Here is a 12,239-nt window from a genome sequence, read left to right on the forward strand (position 1 = left end):
ATCATTTACAATTTATACTACAGCGGTTTCCCTTTTGTAGAGTAGGAGTAATTTTAACCACATAACTATTTCCACAAAAAAATTGATCTTTCTAATACATCCAAGAACGTATTTTTAACTTCTTTTTTTTTTTTTTTTTTTAAAAGCTGGTCCTTGATACCTAACATCAGTAGTGCTAAAACAGTAGCCCTAAATGATCATGGCATATTCCAGAAGGCAGTTATTCCTGAAACCAGGATATCTTTCTTCTAGAGAAAGCAAATTTCTCTATGCAGCATTTCCTTCCTATACTGCCAAGTCCCTGAGATACCTTTGCTATCCACATGCCAGTCTAATGACTTCCCTTAGACTTTCAGCAATAGATGCCTTTGTTTTTTCAGAGAGGTTTGCTCTTAGTTACTCACTCTCTGCTACGGCCTAGAATCCACCCTTTTAACAGAATGCCAGACATCAGTGTGCATTTAAAAACAATTAGCCATCAATATTTCTTTAGGTTACTAAAGCCTTCCGAAGACCTGAGCATGTTTGTGGGAGAAAGCTAAGTATTATATACACATAGGAAAATTAAAATTGAAGTGTAATATGTTTTTTCCAGCACAACTGAAAAATTTAATGTCTCTACTACTTGGAGTTCATCAGTGTATTGAGCTGTTTCTCACTCAGTACTCATGCATGGCATTGCTTAAAACACTTCCAAATGGAGAGATGACGAGCTATTTTTGTTCATGAAGTATGTACCCACAGCAACTCGGGACTGTGTATCAAAGCAGCATATAGACTGCAGGGAAAGACATTTTCAGAGGGCTCTGTATAATGCAGTAAGATTGCCACTTGAAAACACTATTATTAGTTGAATTTTGAAAATGTATGCAAATTTACCTATCTGTTTTAAGACTGTCCTTAGTAAACAAAAGGCTATTATTTTCTGAGAGGCCTTTCTGAGAGTCTGGTTTGCTTTCTCAACAACTATAACCTGACAGGCCTTGCTACTGGCTGGACTGATTTTTTGATTTCCACAGACTCACAAGTAGCCAGCTGTAAGAGTAACACTGATGAGATCTGTCTTTTTACAGCTATTCTATCAGAAGCAGTGTGCAGCACATGATGCAGCAAGGGATACCTGCTTGTTTTTACCATGTAAAGTCTCAGCTTTTCAATGCCTTTTTCAAGAAGGCAATTCTGTCACTCAAGAGTACCTTCAAAGTAATAATTAAGGCACAAATGCAGAATGAGTAGCAACTTTGCTATGGATTTTATGTAAAAGTCTGCAACTTGGTATTGTATAAAATTATATACAGACCAGCCTCCTGCTACTTCACTATGTTTTATTTTTCTGCTGTTTTGTGATTCATATTGTTTGGCTACTCAAAATTTGGAAAGTATCCACTTGACAGAACTAGCTTGTAAGTCAGCTTTATGTTGCATTTATAATTTTGGGTACTAATCTGGTAGAAATCAAAAGGCATTAAAATGGATTTCATGGCCTTATGATAAAATTAACTGGAAAGGTTTTTACAGTTTTTGTCAATAAGCAAATCTGGTTTATTTGTGTGTCGCCAAACATTGCAAAATACTGAAACACTTACAGATCTCACTTACATGAATTAAAACCAAAGTTATTGCTCTTTAATACGTGTAGTCACAGTGAATTTGCATTAGAATGTCCTCGCACTAGGACAGAACCGGCTGGGTACAAGTGAGAAGGTAGGGCAAAGCTTCAGTTTTCATTATACTATCCAGTCCCAACATTTTAATTTTCATTAGTGTATGAAATCCCAAACTATCAACAAAAAGAATAAAATGCCAGCACAGGGCATCTAAGTGAGTGCACCAAAGGGAACTAATGATTAACATCTGCAGACACTGTGGCAGCAAACTGGCTCCTACTGGTGATGCTTCCTCAGCATGCAGGCTCCACCTGCCTGGACACCTTCCTGTGACGGGGCAGGTGAGGAAGGGAAGCCTTGAAGAAGACAAATGAAATAAATCTTCTCATTTACATGGACTGCATGCAAGCAACCCTTCTGAAATTCTGTAGGTGTCACAGAAGGGATGTTATAGCTCCAGAGCAGAATGACCATCATCAGTATGCTACAAGATGCAAAACGGAGATAGAGCTGGGCCTCAGTCCAAGAGTGTGTTTAAAATGTGCCTTAACTGAAAGGGAACCAAACAAGGTTATCGTGTGGTAAGATCACTGGCAGTCACATCTGTTCAATTACTGTGTGATGAGCGAAACCACTTGTGGTGAGACATCCTCGAAAAGCAATTAGTGGGGAAAGGAGAATGTGCTGTGTGAATACGTGAGGAAAGGGGAGGAAGAAAGGATTAGGTTTTCCTGTTTTCATAAAGTAGGCTAATAGGAGACTTAGAGAAAAATGTAAAGATCTCTTTGAGGAGCAATTTAAGGAAAAGCCAGGTCTCAAGCCCGGACTGCATTTCTTGTAGCCCACGGTGGGCCATAAGCCCTGAGGCAGGTGTGAACAGGAGTGAAGAGGGTGCTCTCACTTCTTGTTGCACTGCCTTAGCCCTGGCATTCCTCTCCCTTGGGGCAGCATTTGTTTTACTTCAAAACGTTATAGTTTAAATTGAAACAGATAGTCCAGTTAACAGCAGGTGAGCTCACTTTCTAGATGGTATTCTTCTGTTGCTTAAACTTTCATATTAACTCCTGTTTCCAGAATCTTGATAGAATTCAAACAGGAGGGCAAACTAGATGCCCACCGCAAAGCAATTCGGACTCAAGAGCCAATGACAGCTTGCTATAATTTTTTGAAATGTCCATATTAGTATGGCTGATGGAGGAACATATGAGACTTTTTACAGAATTTCTAACCAGGACGGACGGACACTGGAATACAATGTCATTTAATTTGTGCACTACCCTAGTTTTGATATGAAGAACAGCAAAGTAGGAAAGCCACATGGCGAAGTGCAAATAAAGAGCAGGTTTAACATTGTGCCTTATTTTAAAATTTCCAAGTTTTGCTCAAGCTTTAACGATACACTGACTTTCTACCAGTTCTTCATAGAAAATAAGGCATGAACTATGATGGTTTTTCTACCATCACAGAGCAGGGAGTACAGGACAATTCCTGTACCCTCACTTTGACTCTCCTATATTTGCTACACACTCAGCAACAGGATGTCAACCCTTCAGTTTTGAGTTTTTATTTTGTAGACTTTAGTAGTATTGCTCCTACTATTATAACTAAATAATCAGTTGGGATTTCCACATCATGTTTGGCAATGCGTTTTGGTTAAAAGGCAGGAGGATTTGTTGCCTCGAAGCTATCTGAAAATGCTGTTGAAAAATGAAATTCTCTAGTGCTTTGTTTTTAAGACTATTTTACTCCAGTGATTTAGCATTTAGCATGTAAATGTATACAGAAATAAGAAACAGATTGGAAAACCAGTGTGACTGCATCATGAAGTAATGTATTAATTTTTGTTCTTAATTTAGGTGCCTTGCAAGATCTTGGCCATTCTGCTTCATTTTTTCTTCCTGAGTGCTTTTGCCTGGATGCTGGTGGAAGGATTTCATCTTTACAGTATGGTGATCAAAGTATTTGGGTCAGAAGAGAGCAAACACTTATATTATTACGGAATTGGATGGGGTAAGCATTTAGTAGCTGCTTGCTTTAAGTCTCCTTACTGTAGGACACGATGATATGCAGAAGCATATGCAAAATTGTCATCTTATGATCATAGTTTCCCTTACCGAGAGTAGGTCTGTTGGATAAGAAAATGCATGATTTTTCTGGCTGTAATCAAACTTTAAAATGTATAGTCCATTAAATTTAATTCCACTGCAGTGAATTCCATGACCTCACTAGGCCAGATCAGATCCTTAATTACTAAATCAATAGCAGGAGTGTGGGAGGGAGGTGTCACTGCACTGGAATATTTTTTTTGTTGTTTTTGTTTCTTGCTCACAACACTGGCTTATTCTATCTGCATTCTGCAATCCATACATACAAAATTGGTGCAGTAGCACAGGAGTTTCACAAGACTTCATTAGCTGATGTTTTGTGCCTTGAAATCCTTAGATGCAATAGGCTGCACAAAACCTCAATATTATTATTAAGAATAAAAAAGTAGTCTTATGACATGGGAATCTCAGAGATAACAGCTTTTAAAATGAAGTAACAAAAGCGTAATCTGTGTGCACATTGAGGGGTTGAAACCGAGTATTTTGTTCCAGACTTCCCAGCAGATGAAAGCTGGTTTGCTTTCCCTGTCCTGGAAGTACAGCAATGATGTTTGGCAAACCTGCAGATTTAGAAGAAGAAAACCTCATACATCGAGACAAAAGGAGATGCGAAAAGATAGCAAAGGAATAACTATGTAATTACAGATAATTTCAAAATATGTTAAAATACGCATTATCCTTCCCCCCCAAATTCATTTGGAAGCTGAATGAAAACCAGTTATACCAATAATACAGACCTTCTGCAGTCTTAATTGCAATAGTCAATACCTATTGGCACCATATAGATCTGAGTGATAGTAATGGTGTTCACTTACATATATATATATTTCAACAGCTGCCTACTTGTCCTTTTTTTAGTCCCTTTTTTTGTTCTCTTTTAATATTTTCCTTTTTTTTTTTTTTTTCCCCAAAACCACTACTCAAAACAGGCTAAGTGTAGTAATTAATCTTTTTGCACATAGACCCAAAAGTAAGAGAACCTAGACAGGCTGAGGGTTGAAGTCATGGAAGATTTATAGATTCTTCAGTGCTAAATGTAGATAAACCTGCTGATGTTGGAGAGGTTTCTTGTGGTTTTATTTAATGCATCCAAGTGCATCAAACCAAAGAAATGTTCTCATAAGCCCCTGAGAACTCTTTCGAGCTCATGGAATACAAATCCAAGTGCATCAAACCAAAGAAAATGTTCTCATAAGCCCCTGAGAACTCTTTCTCCTTCAGAAATATTATGTAAAAAGCCACAACGGTTAATAAAATAATTAAGAACTGGCATTTAATTCACTGGGATATTTGCTAGCAGATGTGTTGATTAACTCAATTTACAATCAATCATTAATTAACTTATGAAAATAAATTAATGATTTATATGTGCCGCAATGCACCTTTACCCTTTTTTCTGGCATTTTGAGTAAAGTTTATTTATTGTAAAATGGCAGTGATCTACAAAGTGATTTAGAAGACACAAGGATAAACACGGCATATGACTGTGATATGACTAGTATTAAATGTTGCATTTTGCCACATTTTGTTGCAATATGTTTGCTACCACTCAACTAGTAGGAGTTAGCATGATGAGTACACAGCCTATTGGTACATAACCCGATGTGATGTTAAATGTGGTTACTAAAAGACTCTTCAGTAGAAATTTGAGTAATGCCTTGGAGGGTAATCCTTCAGGCCCAAGAGTAGGTATTTGTCACCACAATAGATGTACGTAGCAAAATACAGGAGGCACCAGCAGTAGAAGTTTCTATATCAGTTCTTCTAGCAATGTTCTTCTTGGCAAGGATTGTGTAAGAAACCCAGTGGCAAGCTCTGCTTCTTCAATGTAGCTAAATGCTGCTGGAGGTAGATAGTGCAAGATATTATTCATATAACAGTAACACATTTCTCTGTGTAAACCCTTCAAAACCCTTTTTTTGACAGATATTTTAATTTTGGAACCCACATTCCAATTATTATTCCTACAATGAGAAGGAAAAAAGTGTTTTCTGAAATCCAGTACATCCACCATGTTGCTGGGAAAGTATTGCATTCTTTTTTCCCATATAACTCAAGGTGCTTACATTTGAACTAAATGTTGAATTTCCTTAATCATCTCTGACGTCACGTCATTGCTGCAAATGTGTCTGAACATCCCTGAAGTAATTTAACCAGGCAACTGCATTCCAAATTGTTTATCTCTTGATCAGTATCAGGGCAACCTTCATTCAGTCAGCAGCATCGCAGCTCACTGCCCGGTATGTGACTCTAATGCTCATTCAGCTGGCAGTCCGTGCTGCTGAAGAATGGTGTTTTTGAAGAGAAAATCCACATTGCAGTGTTTGCTACTTAATGCTTAAAAGGACACCCAGGTCTGTCAGCTCCCAGCTTTCTCTTTTGTTAGCGTATTGGCACTGAATAGCAATATTTAATTAGAGATCAAGCGTCAGGATGCCCTCAGCAGCAGTGTGTGCTCATGTCCTGCAAGGTAGAGTTTGGGTTGTTCCTTCATGAACCTGTTGAAAGTAAAACAGACAAGTTATATATATTCCATAAAATTCCCACATCTAAACAGAAGTCTTGCAAGTCTGGGGAAAGAGGCTAAAAAGGTTTTGTCCTAAAATTATTTTGTTTAGCTCTTAATTTTAAGATGAGTTTACATTAAATGCAACTGTCAAAAGGAAGTTAAACATTCTTGTGCCATCCTGAGACATAATAGGTATGTACTTGCCCATACCTAATAAAAATGGCCATTTTTTTTACACTTTTGCTTAGCTAACTGTTATACTAACTAAGGATGATTGAAAGAAGTTGAAGACAAGGATGTCTCATCTCATGTTCGTCAAAACAGATAGTTCATTTCTTCATTCTTTGCTTTTAATTGAAGTGTGAATGCATTTGACTTTTGTAAACTCATAGTTTCTGGAACAATGACAAACCCCAGTCCTGAATTTAAAAACCAAGATTCATCATTCTCATTTACGCAGAAACACTGGGGTAGGTGCATGTGTAAAAATTTGCAAAGTCTATATTAATGACAAATTGAAACTTGAGGCAATGAGAGCAGATAGGGACAAGGCACTCTACACGGAATATCTCTGGTCTCGTAACAACTATTGAGATTTCTGGGAGATAATACTCCTGAAAAATGAATTCAACAGTAATCAGAGACACAGGATACCAAATGTGCAGAGCTGATTGAAGTTCCTGTGTATTATCTTTAGTCCCAAGGGTGCTAAAATTACCTCAAAGACTGCAGTTGTCAGAAATTCAAAAGAAGAACAATTTGAGGAGGGTGATAATATCCAACCTTTGAAACCACCTTGAGATTGATTGGGGGAAAAAAATACTTTGTTGCCTTGGTGGTTCAGCATAACACACAGATTATTGCAGCAGAGCTTCTCCCACCCATCCATTGTAGGATGCTGATGATAGTTTCTGATACTGGAGATTTTACTGTGGCACTTTGGCCTTAACATGTTTTCCTATTTCAGACAATTTCCTTTCCTTTATAGACTGCCCCAGAATGAAAATTTTGTTCTAAGCTGTCAAAAGACCTAAATTTCTTTATTTGCTATTGCTTGATGTAGTCCCAGACTTCTGTATAGATACGATGTAACACAGCCAAAGAGAAAGAAAATAATAGAAAATTAACTTCTACAAAATAAATGGGAGAATGTACTTTTCCCCATCAAGAGAAGTTGACCTGTTCAGTGTTGGAAGGAAATATTGTTTCATTTTTGTCTAAGGCTTCATCTTTCTCAATAAATGAGATATTTAGTCTTTTACAATTAATGTCCTAAAATTGCTTCAAATTGTCTGCCACAGAGTTTCTGTAGCCTGTCTGGGATTTTTTTTGCTATGCATAGAAGACACAGAAGCTTTCAAAATACGGCATACAGATTTACAAGCATTTTCCATTTTATTTATCATTAGTGCTTCAGAAACATAAAGCAAATGGATTAGATATGAAGTTTAATGCTGAAGAAGAGGACCTAGCTGACATTCATTTTAGACTTCACCCTAGTGACTGTATTTGGGCTGAGTTCAGGGAGAATTTTGCCTGAGCAAGGACTGTGTTATTGGGCTTCCTGTGCCAGGCATTAGGAGTTTATGCCTGCTCTGCAGGCTGTATTTTGACGTGAGTTTGGGAGGTAGCTTTAAATTAGCTGGCTTGGGGACCCGGAGAACTTGAGCTGGAGCAGCACAGGGCTCCGTGTGGGTTGATTTACCCCGTTTGAATGTGATGCTGGATGGCTCTAGGGCTGCAGAGACACAGCTGACACCAGCGCCGTAGATCAGCAGGAAAGGGGCGCTAGAACATTCTCATCTGATGCTGTGCTCTGGAAAGCAGGGTCCGCTGCATCGTAAATTTGGTGATTTGGAGTAGGGCTGGTGAGCATATTTGTAGCACCTGATAACTGAGAAAACATTCAGATAGAGTAAAAAACCATAACCATAATTCTTTCATGGATGATAAGGGGTGCCAGCACAACATTAACATCACCTATTGTGGGTGTAGACTACACTTCACAGCTCTTATGAAATTATTACTGACAAAAGATTAAGCAAACACACTTTTGTGTACAATATATTATCCATATGAATTCTTCAGTTCAGATCAAATCTTATGATCCCCTTAGGCTAAATACTCTTTTTTCAACCTTCATGGAATTTATTGAATAGTTGTTTCTTAAAGGAAAAATACTCCAATTTCACCATAACAAAACCTTGATTGTGCCTCCATTGCCATTATCCATGTAATAACTTATTAATGCAAAGAAAAGGCAAACACTGCACTACAGGCTGCAGACCATTTTATTCTCACTGACTTAACAGCTCTTTTTATGCAGATGACTGCTCTATGTTTCATCTGTGTAGGTTTTATTATCTTCCAAGGGAACCCTGTATTTAATTTTCTTCTTCACTGCCATTTAAAATTGATAAAGAGTCATCCTAAATCCTTTGAATATCCAGCGTCTGACTTTTAGGTAAAAAAGGCAGCTGGAAGTATAAAGGAGAGTTAGTTGGGCACAGGTGATTTTGCTTCTGTGACAAAGTCCCTGCAGTGGGAAGACGACTTGCATCCCCAGACAAACAATGTCTACTCAGCAACCAAAGCTGGGATTGGGAACGTGTAGACACACCTGTGGGACCTGTAGTCCAGGTCGCTCACGTACCCATGGCAGACCAGGTTTCAGCAGACAGGCTTATGCCTCTGCTTAACAGCTCTGTTTAATATAATTATTCTTGACTTTGTTCAAATATGTGTAGGATTTTCCCTTCTTAAGTAGACAAATGAGAAAATAAACTAAAATCTTACCTTTGCTTATGTCTTACACAAATGTTACATCTAAGGGTTTATTCCTGATTTGGACAAGCATGGGAGAGCAGAATCAAGTTCATGGGATATTAAGCTCCATCCTGCATCCTGGATTTCAAAGTCTAAGACCTAAACAATGCCTGTAGGTGCTGCTTCTTAACTACTAAGTATCTTTCTTACTTATAACTACAAGGTGCTTCTAGCCACAAACACTAAAGAATGAAAATACTTCTTCCAAAAATAATACTTCTGCCAGTACAGGAAAACTTTGAAGAATTTTGTGAAGATGATATTAGTAAGATTAAACAGAAATTGCTTCTCAGAGAATTCTGTAAAAGCCTCATGCAGATAACCTGAAGAATTCAAAAGAAAATTGAAACTTTAAGCTATCATGTCTAATACTCTGTCTGGGACCTGGTTATTAAATTCCATAAGATGATAAAAGCCCAAGCCTTCACATTTTATTAAATCATACAGGAATTAACAGAAACTCATTTAATATTTAAAGGGATGAGGTTTTGCTATATTCAGAACTGTTGGCAAGAAAACCCTTGCTTCCTCTGTAGCTGCTGGCCTGGAGGCTGTGCTGAAGTGGCACAACAGGATGTTGAGGTCCTGGGGGACGGAGACACGCAGCCCCCCACAGCAGGATCCCAACCATCTGCCTTTGTGTAATTGCTGTGTGGTCCCATAAAGTGCTCCTCCCCCTCCCGGGATGCAGCACCCTGGAACTGTCAAAGCCCATCTGGAAACACAATCCACTTTAAAGGCAGAAATCTTGTAGAGCTATTACATATTTATGTCCGAGTAAGTCTTGGTGGGGTGTCGGAGTGGGATCTGAATTTGCTTCTGTCTGTTCATAACTGTGCCTCGCTGCTGCGCGTGATGCTCTAAAACACTAAATGTCACCACGTCTGCCCTCTCGCCCACGAGTCATGCTCCCCTGTGAGAAACTCCCCCGTGTTTTCCAGGTTGCTTTGAATCCTTGAATAAGGTGCACTTATTTGGGAGAAAGTGGTTAAAATGAGGCTGCGATTGCTCCACAGGACATCACTGCCTGAAGAGCAAGAGACAGAAATTACAGAAACAAAAACCAGGCTGAAAAAGGACTATGATTCTCAAAGAAACTAGCACTAACTCAGTTTAACTGTTAAACTAGTCCTTTATTGAAAAGTCATTTTGTTTGTCTGACATTAATTGAATAAAACATGTTGTATTACACAGCTGCAGGAGGACGTCGAGTTAGGCTTAATTCCAAAATTACTCTGAGCTGTTCTGTTGTCCATGCAAAATTTAGCTGAACTTGCAGGGCTTACTGGAAGATGTACTTTTTTACTAATATTGCCACCGACTTTGCCTTTTTGCAGGCTGCCCACTGGTGATTTGTGTAATTTCTACAACATCGTCCCTAGACAGCTATGGAAAAAGTGGCAAGTGAGTATGAAAATGTCCTCACTCCTGGTGCAATAAGGATGAAAAAACTGATGGGGAGAGAAACTTGTGGATCTGATAACAGGGCTGTAGTTCTGCAAGATCCTGCTGAGGAGTAGGGGAGAAAGCCTGATAAAACATGACTGTTGTGTAGGAACGTTCTTAGACCCAGAAGCCCCAGGTTTGCTTTTTGCTGCTGAGATGATGCACAAAAAGCTCCTGAGATGTTCTGCCTGTTTTTCCCTTCTGCTGCAGAGGCAAAGGGCCTCCTGCAGTGAGCTCCCAGCTCACCCCACACAGGGAGCAGAGCACGGGCTGAAACATTTCTAACAAGATGAGAGTAATCTTTGATTAAAGACATTTAATCTTTTGAAGAAAACCACAGTTAAACATCTGAGGATCTAGAATGGGTATCATTAAAATTTTTGAATACTGAGTTCCTTTCTAATTTGGAAAAAGAAGAGCAAATTTATCTGAAAAAAAAAAACAACCAACCCTGTAGGATTCAATCCTACCGTAATGTAAGCAAAAGATTTGGAAGAAGGGTTATTTTTTGTGTGTGGTGAACAAGCTTGTATGGTGAGGGCTGCAGGGAAGAGGTGTGAAGCTGACAGCGTGTCTCCGTCCCCTCAGCCCCAGCCAGGCAAGGCAGGGACGGCTTCAATTTGTCTCTTGCTACAATGACAGTGCTTACAGCCCTGAAATGACTGCCTGTGATACAAGATACAAGAACAACAAATAGCAAATAAAACCTTTCCTTTCTTCCCATCTTTCTGCCCATAATGCTATTTGGAGGCGTGCTGGGGCAGATAGCTGTCACTGGCTCTCTGCAAGAGACAAATCAAAATGAGATCCTGCCTCAGATTCCCTGCGTGCGAGGGGAAAAGGAGCCTCTTACTGATGCTCTATCATGTCTCTTGCTTTTAAAATTCATCAGTCTTTTTGCACTCTCTTCTAGTCTCTTTTTTAATTAAGAACATTACTAATTAAATGACCGTGTGCTTCATCTAAAATCATTCTGATTTTTCCCTGCAGCTGCTGGCTCTCACTAGAGAATGGAGCAATCTGGGCTTTTGTGGCACCGGCGTTGTTTGTCATTCTGGTAGGTAAACCCACGGCTGCTGTTTGCTTCTTGCCCGTCTGTGTCAGCCACAAAGCAGAGCTGGCTGAAGGGCTGGTGCCAGACCTTGTGCCAGGCCAGTGAAACAACAAGAGATGAAGAGTTTAGAATTCTGTTTTTCCTCCTCCGATTTGTATGTTTTACATGGTTGTGTATTAGTTTATACATATTAATTCCCACACTGTTCATTTCACTATTCCAAGCAAAAATACAACCTAAAATCCCGGGAGAGTCCTCTCTGGAAACAGCCCTCTTGGGGCCATTTATAACTGCATAGAATTGAGTATTCTTGGGAGTTTTAATAATTCTCAGAAAGATCCCCCAAAAGAACAAACTCTGTGTTTTGTGTTTCATGTACACCAGTAAAAGTGGAAAGGCTGATTCCACCCCACCGCTGTGTGAAGCTCGTGCTTGTAGAGAGCTCACTTTTCCCAGTAAAGGCGAGTGCCCTCAGGGAGGGTGACCATGGCAGAGTTTAAGCAGTCAGCAGCTGGCAGGAATGGGTTAAAGCAACGGGGTGAGCTGTCACCTGTGGGGTGGGCTCTGGGGAAGGAAACAAGCTGCACCTGCCTCTTCACAGTGACAAGGAATTTTTGCTGTTCCTCTGTTTTGGGAATTCCACGTCAGGTCGGGCAGTTTGGCTGATGGAGGCAGGGCTGCTGAGGGGAGTT

The 12,239-nt window shown here is 39.4% G+C and overlaps 1 protein-coding gene across 3 annotated transcripts in view; it reads left to right on the forward strand.

Moving 5' to 3' along the window:
* Positions 1 to 12,239, forward strand: part of ADGRD1 (adhesion G protein-coupled receptor D1) — a 152,300-nt gene that overhangs the window by 104,979 nt on the left and 35,082 nt on the right. For all 3 annotated transcript variants that reach the window (XM_014962568.1, XM_014962561.1, XM_014962577.1), the window contains 3 exons: positions 3,464 to 3,617; positions 10,385 to 10,451; positions 11,484 to 11,550. In XM_014962568.1, the coding sequence (XP_014818054.1) occupies positions 3,464 to 3,617; positions 10,385 to 10,451; positions 11,484 to 11,550 (288 nt within the window). The remainder of the gene's footprint in view (positions 1 to 3,463; positions 3,618 to 10,384; positions 10,452 to 11,483; positions 11,551 to 12,239) is intronic.

The sequence above is a fragment of the Calidris pugnax genome, unplaced genomic scaffold (genome assembly GCF_001431845.1).
Source record: "Calidris pugnax isolate Ruff unplaced genomic scaffold, ASM143184v1 scaffold32, whole genome shotgun sequence".
Classification (NCBI taxonomy): domain Eukaryota; kingdom Metazoa; phylum Chordata; class Aves; order Charadriiformes; family Scolopacidae; genus Calidris; species Calidris pugnax.